Source organism: Schistocerca nitens, chromosome 3 (assembly GCF_023898315.1).
Source record: "Schistocerca nitens isolate TAMUIC-IGC-003100 chromosome 3, iqSchNite1.1, whole genome shotgun sequence".
Taxonomy (NCBI): Eukaryota; Metazoa; Arthropoda; class Insecta; order Orthoptera; family Acrididae; genus Schistocerca; species Schistocerca nitens.
Genome location: NC_064616.1, coordinates 179311609 through 179325245, shown reverse-complemented (window position 1 = coordinate 179325245; position 13637 = coordinate 179311609). Strand labels below are relative to the sequence as shown.

Below are 13637 nucleotides of genomic sequence, written 5' to 3'. Positions count from 1 at the left end.
AGCGAAAGATCGAGCTGTGCCAATAAATGCTCAATGGTTCCACCTCGACCTGTCGCCACTGACCCACCCCACAGAGGGTTATGGGCGTTGAAGTCGCCCAGTAATAAGAAAGGTGGCGGCAATTGGGCTATCAGCACAGCCAGGACATGCTGCGCGACATCACCATCCGGTGGAAGGTAAAGACTGCAGACGGTAACAGCCTGTGGCGTCCACACCCGAACAGCGACAGCCTCTAAAGCGGTTTGTAGACGGATAGACTCGCTGTGAAGAGAGTTAAGGACATATATGCAGACGCCACCAGACACCCTTTCATAAGCTGCCCAGTTCATATAATAACCCCGATAGCCACGGAGGGCGGGGGTTCGCATTGCTGGAAACCAAGTTTCCTGAAGACCAATGCAGAAGAAAGGGTGAAGGCTGATAAGTTGTCGGAGCTCAGCTAGATGGTGGAAGAAACCGCTGCAGTTCCACTGGAGGATGGTATTGTCCATGGCTGAGAAAGGCATGACTGGACTGGGAAGGCAGATTACGCCGCTGGGTCACCTGCTGCCTCCGATGGAGCACCTGTGCAAGTGCTATCCATTGCGTCTGAGGGACGAGCGAGATCGAGGTCCTTAGCGGACGCAAGAATCTCCACCTCATCCTCAGACGCAGAGCGTGTAGGTAGCGGTGGAGTAGGTGCCACTGCAGGTGCCTTGGTCTTACGGGTCTTCAATGTCGTTTTCTCTCCCTGTTCCTTTGGTTGTCGTTGTTGAGAGGGCTTATTGGAGCCAGTCTCTGAGACCGAAGATGATCGCGAAGCTCGACGACCAGCAACCTGTGACTTCTTCAGCCACTGGTTGGTGTCTGCTGTGCCGCTGGTAGGAACCTGGGAAGGGAGTGACCCAAGGGATCCCTTCCGAGCGAGAGAAGCCGAAGAAGACTTACGCTTCTCCGGCTTAGAAGTGGGGACTGGTGTCCCCGTTGGTTTAGTGGGTGCTGCTCCCGAGGTAGATGGTGTGGGAGCAACAGCGAGAGAAGGGGCCCGCATCGTCAAGGGGGCAGGTGAGGTCCTCTGACTGAGAGCTGACTGTTTGTGGTGCAGCTAAAGGAGCTGGAGCAGGAGTGACAGTTGAGGCATAAGATGCCATCATGCGCATGAGATGTAGCCGTTCAAATTTCCGCTTAGCCTCAGTGTAAGTCAGTTGGTCCAAGGTCTTATATTCCATGATTTTGCGTTCTTTCTGTAAGATCCTGCAGTCTGGCGAGCAAGGTGAATGAGGCTCTCCACAGTTGACACAGATGGGAGGCGGAGCACATGGAGTATCGGGATGAGATGGGCGTCCGCAATCTCGACATGTGAGGCTGGAAGTCCAGCGGGAAGACATATGGCTGAACTTCCAGCACTTAAAGCACCGCATCGGGGGAGGGATATAGGGCTTGACGTCACAACGGTAGACCATCACCTTGACCTTCTCTGGTAATGTATCACCCTCAAAGGCCAAGATGAAGGCACCGGTAGCAACCTGATTGTCCCTCGGGCCCCGATGAACGCGCCTGACAAAATGAACACCTCTACGCTCTAAGTTGGCGCGCAGCTCGTCATCAGACTGCAAAAGTAGGTCCCTATGGAAAATAACACCCTGTACCATATTTAAACTCTTATGTGGTGTGATGGTAACGTTAACATCCCCCAACTTGTGACAAGCAAGTAACCTGCTTGACTGGGCGGAGGATGCCGTTTTTATCAAAACTGACCCAGAGCGCATTTTGGACAAGCCCTCTACCTCCCCAAACTTGTCCTCTAAATGCTCTACAAAGAACTGAGGCTTCACAGATACAAAGGATTCCACATCAGCTCTGGTACAGACGAGATACCTGGGCGAATACGTGTCACTGTCATTCATTGCCTTTCGTTCCTCCCATGGTGTGGCCAGGGATGGGAACGATTTGGGGTCATAAACGTTACCTTTAAAATGAGCCCTCGAACGCTTAGAGATTGCTGGTGGCTGGCCACCAGCAAGAGATGATGTGCCACGCTTCATTGCGTGATGCCACCTACTCCGACCAAGGACCCTCCCCATGGGCGCCACCCAGCCACAGCAAGGGCCACCTGGCAGGATGGCCATTGCCGGAAGTCCTGATGCCCCAGGGAGATGGGCATCTACTCCTTGGCATACTTGGGGAGTAAACGGCGCAGGCATCAGTAGAGCGATCCCTGTGTTGTCAGGGGGCTACAACCAACAGGGTGCATGGCGGCCCCACCACAACGGACTGGCTACCGTGCTGGATCTTAGGTGCAAAAATGTATGAGGTCGTCGCCGCAGCGAAAAGCAACACTGCACAGTGCAGTGTGGTAATCGCACCCAGGGACGTATCCTCGCCCAACAGATGGAAAACGAGCTGGACACCATTGCAACGACGAGAAAGCCGGCTAAAGGTCTCAATTCACGACAGATACAGTGCACCATGTAAGGCGCCCTTCCCCAATTGGCTCGCTCTTCGGAACAATTTAGAAAGATGGAGGTCAAACCCGAGAGGGGACCATCACATAAGGCCGAAACATTTGAGACTCCTTTTAGTCGCCTCTTACGACAGGCAGGAATACCGCGGGCCTAGTCTAACCCCCGAACCCGCAGGGGGCAACTAGAGATACTGTCTACCTGAGCATGTAGCATTGAAGAGGAGTCAGTTGAAAAGTTTGAGAATTTTTGGAAGGGACCATATGTAATCTTGAAGGTGTTGTCACTAGTCATCTCTCAAGCTCGAACTGCCATTTACTCAGCTGTAGTTCATGCCAATCATGCAAAGCCATCTTTAGATGGACTGTAGCATCACAATATGAGGAGGATCGACTGGGGGCAGCTCAGCTGTTCCTAAATCCAGGAAGTGAGCATTGCAAGGCTGCAGTCCAGATTTTGCAGCTGAACCATCGCCACACACGAAGCAAACCAGCCCCAGGCACAGGTACCATCTCGATAGATGTATGTAGTGTGAACGAATGCAATGTATGTGTATTTTCAAGCATGTGCTATGTCAGTGTGTTGTGCAAATGTAGAATTGCAGACATTATGTGGAGTTAGATGTTCCACAGAACATATGAACGATTGTTTTATCGAAATGATGTGGAGTAAGTTAGGTAACAGGATACATAGACGTGACCAGTATTAACATTATTGAAAATATTTTTTAGACCTACTAATGCAGCTACGCTTAAAAAAAGGCTTTTCCTCAACAAAATTTTAATTCTACGGGTTACCATAAGAGACACTGGTATTATGTTCACTGTTTAACTCTCTTCCTTAGAACTATTGAACTATATTCATGGTAATTCTAATTTTTGTTATGGCAGTGTATTCCAACCACAGAAAACAGGTGTCTTGTTTGAATCATGATAAGGTATGATAGTTGCAACAAGTACCGTTAAACTTGTGCTTAAGTATAATTTAAATGAAATTCAACAATTCAGTTCTGTTATAAAGCAAACTGATCTACTTCGTTCCATTAAGGAAAACGACCCAGTTTCGGAAATTGAAGCTGTCTTGGCATGCAGAAACGCAGCAAGAGCCTACATTTCCCAATTATGAAAAAGATTAACTTTACTTAAACCTATTGCCATACAAAATCTCGATTAGACACAAACACGTTTGGTTTGATTTTAGACTGTATTTGGTACTTTACGGAGTCAAGATCTATGGGATGGTAAATAGGAAAAAAAATTAATACTTGGACAATCTGTACAAATTTATCTAACCACCCTGATGAAAACTATATTAAGGAATAAACAAAGAAGCATTAAAAACCACGCAACTTGTACTGAACAAGTTGTAGGGAAATGCACTACACATTTCAATAAAATTCGTGGCGCAATGAATGCAACCATCTGCGAGTTCCAAGGATTGTATGCGGTGAGTGCTCACATATATTTAAACACCTTCTCAAAGAATTACTGATTAGTAAGGCTCAATGCTGTTTTGTATCTCTGAATGAGCTCAATCTGCATATGTATAAAGAAGTCTTAAGTTAATTTGCCAGAATCAGCAGTATTCTTAGATAGTAGAGTATACAGCTGTGAGAAAGAACCATCTATGAATAATCTTGCTGGAGATGATTACCCTAGAATTTTGATGCTTTCTTATCAGCTATTTCTCGAAAGATGTTTCGAAGGTATAAATTACTTCAATTCGATCCTGAACATGACATTTACATGTAAAAATTTTGTTATGTCTGAACTACCTTCCATATGTAAAATTAAATGGTAGAAAGTTAATTTTAAATGCTATCCACTGTGAATTCCTGTGATCTTTTGACATGTCTCCTGTATTCACAGCTACTTTTTGTGCAGCTGGAAAGTTTTCACTGTATAGTTTATTTACCAGTTTATTACAATCTCACATACTGACATACGCAAGCCATTCTGTGTGTACCTTTCCCAAGGATAGCAGTTACATATATCCACAATAATCCAGTGACTAGCAGCAATGAATTAAATTTCGCCCAAGCAGCAAACAGGATTTAGTCTTTTGAATCTTCCAGTAACGTTACTACACAATTGTCAATATTGGGTTCTTGTTACTGCTATTAATTTATCTGATGTCAGCAGCATGTCATATACCAAGTTTTTATTTTAGATGCTCACTCGTCCGTACCATCCGATACTGTGTCTGCAAACGAAATTAACGTTGCAGTGCCTTCTCATGTCGCAACTGGCGTAACAATCATGACGACGCCCAGGTATTCGTCGTGAACAATTTTGGGTAGCTCTTCTTTGCAGGGAGTAATTGTAAGCGTTAAAGGCATGCTAGCAACCACTCGCGTAGCTGCCGCTATCTATGGAATCCTGATCAGCTACACCATTGGCACATTAATGTGACCATCTGTCAGAAGCCTAAATAACGATCTTTTGCAGGGCCGACCGTAGCTAGACGTGCAGGAAGAGAATCAATGACGGCATGGAAGGTATCGACTGGGGTGTGGAGCCATGCCAAAGGCCAGCTGCACTAGGTTTCTCAGTTGAGGATTCATGGTGCGAACAGCCCTACCGCAGTGATCCCAGATTCTCGACTGGGTTTAAATAGAGGAGTCTGGTGGCCAAGCGAGTACTGTAAATTCATCCCGACACTTCGAACCGCGCACTTACACTGGAGGCTGTGAGACACTGCACTGAACTGCTGGTATATGCCATGGTGCCCAGAAAAAGGAAACTGTATGCAGGGGTGGACATGGTCCTCAAGGATAGAAGCATACCTGTGTTGATCCGTTGTGCCTTTCAGAATGACGAGATCACCTAGGAACGTCACAGAAGCATTTAAACATTCTCTAGGCCATAATGCTCCCGCCTCCAGGCTGGACCTATATGACGGTTGTTGCAGAATGTTTGATTTCAGTCCGATGGAGCATAAAACGTTGTTCAGCAGAAAAGGCCACCTGTCGCCACTCAATGAACGTCCAGTTGAGGTACCAAGATGCAAATTCCAGCCTTGGTTGTCGAACATCTGTAAGCATGGGTACATGTACCAGCGCCTACTGCGGAGGCCCATACCAAACAACGTTCGCTGAAAAGTAATTGAGCCTATTAGCAGCCACTTGGTTCATCTAGATGATCAATTGCTCAAAGATTGCACATCAATTCGCTCGTACACATCTCCGCTGCTGTCTTTCACCCGTCATCGCCGGCCCATGGTTTACCACACTTGCCTCAGTACCAGTTTAGGATAGCGCAGTTTCGCCGTGCACTTTAACCACGGTGGCACGCGAACAGCTTACAAACTTAGCCGTTTCGGAAATGCTTCCACTCTTGGCCCGCAAGCCAATGATAACTGATGTGTCGGCAGCTGGGCCAACACCTTGTAGATAGAGGTGGCTTAAAAAGGGACGCTGGACTAACGCAGACGGGCGTGAAGTACTGGAACAGGATACGTAATTAATGCTATGAAGAAAAGAACGGAGTTTCTCATATACTTATCTTTAATTTCTTCTTGTACATCTCTATGGTGAACACAAGTGAGACTAATTACAATCACTGTAAGGCTAATGGCGCCTTGCTAGTTCGTAGCCATTAACTTAGCTGAAGGCTATTCTGTCTCTCGGCTAATGAGAGAGAAAGGCTTAGTACGTCTAGTCGCTAGCTCTGTCGTCCATACAACTGGGGCTGAGTTCGAGTCAGTCTCTCGAGACCTGCCTTGTGGTGGCGCTAGGTTTGCGATCACATAGTGGCGACACGCGGGTCCGACATGTACTACAGGACCGCGGCCGATTTAAGCTACCACCTAGGACGTGTGGTGTCTGGCTGTGACACCACAATAACACCCTTTTGGACGTCAGATGAATCGCTTCGTTTCCACAATACGACAATGACTGCAGTGTTTTCCGCGTCCCCCAGCCATGCTTTATATAACATCCACTGCTAGTGCTGCCACCTGACGTCTGTGAGTGGTTACCACACGGGGACGTCGAGCATAAGCGGTGAAAATGTGACTGGACCGTGTACTTAGGCCTGTATGAGGTGACACCTGGCACAGTATACGGCTACCTAGTGCAGTCATCGGCCGCCTGTACACGGTAAACAGACAATGGGGAGACTGTTTAACGAGCGAGGCTCGGACGATGGGTCAATCAGTCTTAAGGCTCACAGTGGCGAGTCTCGATAACTCTAGTTATTCGGTCTAGGGTGACACGCAGTGTTGACTGGTTAAGCGTAGCGTGCAATTTATTATAAACTGTATTAGGGATTAAATTTGTCAATAATTTACTTGGTGTCCGTGTTCATTTATGCTTCTCACGGTCTCAGTGCCTACATCGCCTAATAATTAGCACATGGGGTCCTCAGCCGAGGACAGTCCTTTATATGTGCACCCGCACAGAATCGAACTTCCATAATTTTTGTTGTTCGTAGATGAGGTGTCTTCTGCCGTGATGCGTATTCGACTGGCGAACTAGCTGTGTGTGTGGAGTGATGAACGTACAAGCGCCTCGCTCATCTCAGACTAGCAACGAGGCTTCATCAGCTTGTGGGCTGTGATTGTACGTATCACCCAACAGCATTATCTTTGCTGCCACCTCATTTGATTACGGTACGTTAATTCAGTGGAGATTTATGCCACAGCTGGAGATCGTGCGTCTTGTTTGCGAGAAAGCCGGTTCATAACACTTCGATATTAGTTTGTGTGAACACTTTAACAACAGAGAAGATATTTGGGTTGGTGGAGGAAATCCTGACCTATAACCAACGAGATAGTGGGTGCTGTGGACTTTTTCCCTTTGGTGTTATGTGAGGTTGTATAGAACGTGGCAAATGACGTCCCGTATTTGAAAAGGTAGTTATAAAGAAAGATACAGAGAAAATACTTTTACTTGTGAACAACAAATGCTATGCAATTTTCCGTTAGTTGGTTTTAAAAATTATGTCCAGTAAATGGCGTCCCTTCGTTGTTGACACATTGACTGAGCCTTTCCTGGAAGTTGTCCATACCAGTTCGTGTCATTTCCTGTGGAATGGCAGGGTGATTGCTTCCTCACGCGTTGGCAGGGCTGTGGGACGATGTTTGTACACTTAAACCTTTGAGACATAAGGAAAAAAGAAAAAAATTAGGTGATAAATCGGACGACCTTGGGGGCAAGGCGATGCCTCCTCACGAAGACGTTCAGCAAACAACTATCTCAAACTTCCTGGCAGATAAAAACTGTGTGCCCGACCGAGACTCGAACTCGGGACCTTTGCCTTTCGCGGGCAAGTGCTCTACCATCTGAGCTACCGAAGCACGACTCGCGCCCGGTACTCACAGGAGAGCTTCTGTAAAGTTTGGAAGGCAGGAGACGAGATACTGGCAGAAGTAAAGCTTTGAGTACCGGGCGTGAGTCGTGCTTCGGTAGCTCAGATGGCAGAGCACTTGCCCGCGAAAGGCAAAGGTCCCGAGTTCGAGTCTCGGTCGGGCACACAGTTTTAATCTGCCAGGAAGTTTCATATCAGCGCACACTCCGCTGCAGAGTAAAAATCTCATTCTGGAAACTATCTCAAAATTTATAGAGAACGCCGAGAAGTGTGAGCTGTGGCTCCTTAATGTTGGAATCAGGCTTCTCCCTCTTCATCGTCCCCAACAATCTGGTTTAACTTACGAGTATCACGTGACAGCAATCTGAATTAAGTATTACCGTTACGATACCTTCTTCGAAGAAGAAAAAAAAAAAAAGAAAAACGTCATGGCGCCTGCTGAAAATGGCACGCACGCCACTATCCGCCAATACCTCCTCTACGTCAGTGACCCCACAACAACTCACACATTAGCCTCTCCAAGTAGAGAGATCTTTTCGCTACATACTGTATATGAATCACCAGTGGAAACCACTGGTTAACCGGTTGGTACAGGATTCTAGTTTGATGTCTCATTCTACAAACGGAGATATTTGCATGCATTATCAGATAAATACCTGGGCAGATTCCATCCTTCCACGGTTTCAGGAGAATAATCAATGCTGCTTTCCTCCATGAATTTGGATGTTGTCCTTCAGCCACCACTCTTAGGCGCAGAAGAGTGTCATTGGATGCAGAACATATAATGAACTATTAGTATTCAGCTGCAGTATTGCTAGCCATAGAGGCGGCATAAGGCGTGGCGCCATACAGGAAGGATTTTACTTTTAAATACTACGGTTCTACAGCTGGACGTACATTTTTAACAGAGCCTTGTGGTATACAACTATAAAATTAAGAAGCAGAAATCTTGTGTATACATTTTGTGGCATCAAATGTGTATTAAAAGTGTAAAACACGTCAGTTTTTCTGGAATTCGTCACTGAAATTCATTACTTAATCAGTTTGTAACCTTCATTTCCATTTCCATTTCCCATTCATTTTGTCAGTTATTTACCTCTAAGTGTTTTGCAGGACAACACCCTTGCCTGCGCTGAGTAAGCTATGTCGTTTTACAGACTGGTTAGTTACTTTTTTGAGACGCTGCACACATTGGATGAATTCACGTTGGCAGGCAGGGTATCACTCCACACATTCGACTGATATCTAGCTGTCAGCTTATCCACTGAGTCGTTTGTGTATGAAGATACCACACTTTCACCGATTGCCCCCACGAACCGAAACGTCTGATATATGTATTTAGGACGTTAAGCATTCGGGTAGAAGTTAGTTTGACGCGATTACAGAGAGTTATGCAGTATGCACTGCATGCCCAATAAATCTTAATGTACTACAGAAATTTATAACAGGCCTTAAAAAACCCTACCTAAGTCTGGTTTGTGTCAACAAACTTACACCACGGTAACATGGGACTTACGACGCCGGTGGTTTTCTATTCAGAAACTCTTTCGCCAAACCAGAATTCTGGTATTCCTGACCATTTCCTTTATGCGCTCCCCATTTATTAACACAGAGGAGGCGCATGAAGCTTAAGAATGCTATGAAAGCGTTGAGCACTTCCAACCATATGAAGACGTGGTAAGTGGTTCACCCAAGAACCTACTGCTCGCTTGATTCTGCTCTGGTGTCCGGTAGTGTCCCACATATTTTAACTGCCAGCCGATCTTACTGCAGGCGACCACTAGTATGCTGCCATTTCTAGCAGCGAGCAATGAGGATATAACGCGTACCCACTTTGTTCAGTATTCTGGAGAAGTCTCCTGGTACGGAAATCCTGAATATAACAACAATTCCACTTTCCCCTGATAGGAGATAACGTTCCGTTCCACTTAACACACAAATCATTGACAGGCCTTATAATGCTACCCAAATGCAAAAGTGAAACATTTAGTTTCTGATTAAAACTATTTATGTACAAACATTAATTGGAATACTGTCTTTCAAATTCTGAAGGTGGCAGGGGTAAAATACAGGGAGCGAAAGGCTGTTTACAATTTGTACAGAAAGCAGATGGCAGTTATAAGAGTCGAGGGGCATGAAAGGGAAGCAGTGGTTGGGAAGGGAGTGAGACAGGGTTGTAGCCTCTCCCCGATGCTATTCAATCTGTATATTGAGCAAGCAGTAAAGGAAACAAAAGAAAAATTTGGAGTAGGTATTAAAATCCATGCAGAAGAAATAAAAACTTTGAGGTTCGCCGATGACATTGTAATTCTGTCAGACAGCAAAGGACTTGGAAGAGCAGTTGAACAGAATGGACAGTCTTGAAAGGAGGGTATAAGATGAACATCAACAAAAGCAAAACGAGGATAATAGAACGTGGTCGAATTAAGTCGGGTGATGCTGCATGAATTAGATTAGGAAATGTGACAAAGCAGTAAAGGAGTTTTGCTCTTTGGGGAGCAAAATAACTGATGATGGTCGAAGTAGAGAGGATACAAAATGTAGACTGGCAATGGCAAGAAAAGCGTTTCTGAAGAAGAGAAATTTGTTAACATCGAGTATTGATTTAAATGTCAGAAAGTCGTTTCTGAAAGTATTTGTATGGAGTGTAGCCATGTGTGGAAGTGAAACATGGACGATAAATATTTTAGACAAGAAGAGAATAGAAGCTTTCGAAATGTGGTGCTACAGAAGAATGCTGAAGATTAGATGGGTAGATCACATAACTAATGAGGAGGTATTGAATAGAATTGAGGAGAAGAGGAGTTTTTGGCAGAACTTGGCTAGAAGAAGGGATCGATTGGTAGGACATGTTCTGAGGCATCAAGGAATCACCAATTTAGTACTGGAGGGCAGCGTGGAGGGTAAAAATCGTAGAGGGAGACCAAGAGATGAATACACTAAGCAGATTCAGGAGGATGTAGGCTGCAGTAGGTACTGGGACTGAAGACCACAGCAACAATGTACAGACAAGACATGCATACTTTTACAGTCATAATAAGGTTACTAACGATTGCCTGTGTCTTCTAGTATGGTAACAGACCAGTGACATCGGAGTGTGTCAAGAAACAATGTTTTATTACTTACTATTTATAAAAACTTCTTACCTGAAGGAGTATATCCTTTCTTAGGTGATCTGAAGTTCGTTCGTAGTGATGAATGGACACGCCCGGCCTACGACGACAGCGTACTCCAATAAACCTGTCGGTTGAACAGCGGTCCCACGACTTAACACGTTTCTGAAATACAGTCATGATATTGCTCCTTAAATCTACGGAAATACACTGTGGCAGCTCTCCAGAATGCGAAAGTGGAGAAAAATTTAAGAGACTAGGTTTCTACAAACTTAAGATGCCTATAAACTCAAACGTTATCATTTGGTGTATCACGTTATTTGCTGCATAAAAATTATGTATCACGTTACCCTGCTGCAGTACGGAAGGCAATGCAAATAGTTTCAAAAATGCAAAATACACTATGCAGTTTCTATAGATCTCTAATTCTGCGATTATATTTGGTTTTGTAATGTTACACGAAACTTTTCCTTTCGGGCACGATTTATTTCGCTGCCAGCAGCGTTTTGTGAGTAAATACTAACGTGCTGTTACAGATCCACGAGCAGCCTTGTCGCATTTTCAAGAAGCTTCCTGACAACTGGATATTAGATTACAGAGACAATCCTTAGTACCTAGTGCACGAAAGACTACATTATTAAACTAAAAAAGTCATGATTTGCCGTGGTGGCATCAATGACCCAACTGAGATCATCCGAGTGTGCCTGAGTATAACTTATGAGCTTCGTAGTCTGATGTGCTGGCTGCTTCAACAAGAATTAAGCCTTTCCACAAGATTGTCACGGATTCCAGTGTATCAATGTTCCCGTAAGAGCTTTTACTAGTTAAAAAGGCTTGTACCTTGTGTTCAATCTTTACTTCTTACTATGGCAAACATTTTCAGCGATCAACTGGCGTTGTAAAAAGTGACTAAAATCAGCGAGATCTTCAATCCATTTGATAATTTAACAAGTCAGTTTGATCCTATGCGTTATCATCTGTGATACAGAACTATTTGGGAAGGAGGACGAACGAATACGGCAGGTGCACCTGCCGAAAACAGTTGCGAGCACCCCAGTGGCTTATCCTGCGGGCGGGGACGAGAGGGGAGGAGCAGTTTCTGGATCCGATCGGCATCTCCCCTCCCCCCCCCCCCCCTTCCTCTCCACCCCCCGGTGGAAGAAGGCATACTCCGGAATGGGGAAAAAAGGCGAAACAACAAATTATGGGAACAGGACATATGTGAAAGCATTAAGTGGATGAATACAACATGTATCAAGGCGAACTACCATTCAGTACAGCTAGAGAACCAACCCAGTCTTGAGCAACTGCTGGCTGGTTTGGGAAACAAAGGGACCAAACTAAAGGGTCATCAGCCCCTTTTCCACAGTCAAACAGGTCTCCAGTTAAAAAGAGTCCCAAAAGGAGTTGAGGGAAGTGAAAGGCATAAAACTAACTTCAAATCACACTGAAGGCCAAATCGAAAGAAGCTAACAAACAGGGGAAACGTACACTAAATGGAATAGTGGAAGGTATTAAAATAGTATAGCAGATGGCCTGGGCTGGCTGATCGAAAAATTAAAGGATGAGCCACCACTCTGCAGCACACAAATTTCCAGCCTAAAAGTCAGGGGTAGAGGAACACACATAGGGAAAAGATGAGCACCAAGGCGAACAAACAGCAAAGAAAGAGTGAAAATGGATTAAGCGTGGAGGCCTAGAAGAGGTCAGACGCCCACCCTTAGATTGTGAGATAAACGCCCTCCCCCCCACCCCCACCCCTCACAAATAAAACGTAAAACATCAGCTGTTGAGGCATTGTCTGCCAAAATCATTGGCAGTGTGTCCAGAATGTTAAAAGTCCGCCACAGCGCGGCAGTCGAACAACATGTGAATGGCAGTCATGTGGGAACTATAGTGACACGCAGGTGGGTCCATACAACAGTGGAGGTGACCATGAGTCAGCCACGTATGGCTAATGTGGAGCAGGCAAAGGACAACAGTCTCCGAGAGTGACTTGCATGGATGACCAACACACATTTCTTGTCTCCTTGATATGTAGTTTATTTGGTATACTGAGGGTGCATCATTCAGTACTCTGGGTCACGAAAACTTTACACCAGAAGACTGATCGGAGATCAGTCTCCATCAGGCTGTTCTCCAGAGTAGCCTGTTTGGACATCTTGTCAGCAAGTTCATTGCCTGGGACCCCAACATGTACTGGGGTCCAAATGAAGGACGCTGAACGTCCACTGTTTCTGAGGGCATAAAGTGACTCCTGGGTAGTCATGACCAAAGGATGGCGAGGGAAGTACTGGTGAAGAACTTGTAGGCTGCTTAAGGAGCCACTACAGATGAAGGACTCATTTGCTCATGAGCGCGAGAGATGGTTGGTTGGATTAAAAGAGGGAAAAGGGACCAAACTACGAGGTCATCATCAGTCCCTTGTTCCAAATAAAACAATGCCACAAGTGTGAGAATAAAATAAACGAGACTGAAAACTCAAAACTGAATGAAAGGAAAAATCACAAGAACGATGAAGGGCAACAAACACATAAATGGACAAAAAGGGACAAGGAAACCACAGAAACGCAAGAAAAGGGATGTAGAGATTAAAACAACAAAGTAGATTACCATGGCTGGCTGACCATTAGAATAAAAAAAGGAGAAGCCAGCCACTCTGCAACATTTTAAAACCTCCACCCTAGAAGCACTAGGATGGAGGACACAGAGGGACAAAGGACATACGCTAAAACTTGGATCGAATGATAAAACCCACCCTCACGAATAAAACG

At 45.3% G+C, this 13637-nt stretch overlaps 1 protein-coding gene across 1 annotated transcript in view; it reads left to right on the top strand.

Annotated features, from left to right (window-relative positions):
* Window positions 1-11474, top strand: part of LOC126249134 (coiled-coil domain-containing protein 70-like) — a 57157-nt gene extending 45683 nt beyond the window's left edge. The window contains exon 2 of the mRNA XM_049950787.1: window positions 11400-11474. Coding sequence (XP_049806744.1) covers window positions 11400-11474 — 75 coding nt within the window. The remainder of the gene's footprint in view (window positions 1-11399) is intronic.
* The last annotated feature ends 2163 nt before the right edge of the window (window positions 11475-13637 follow it).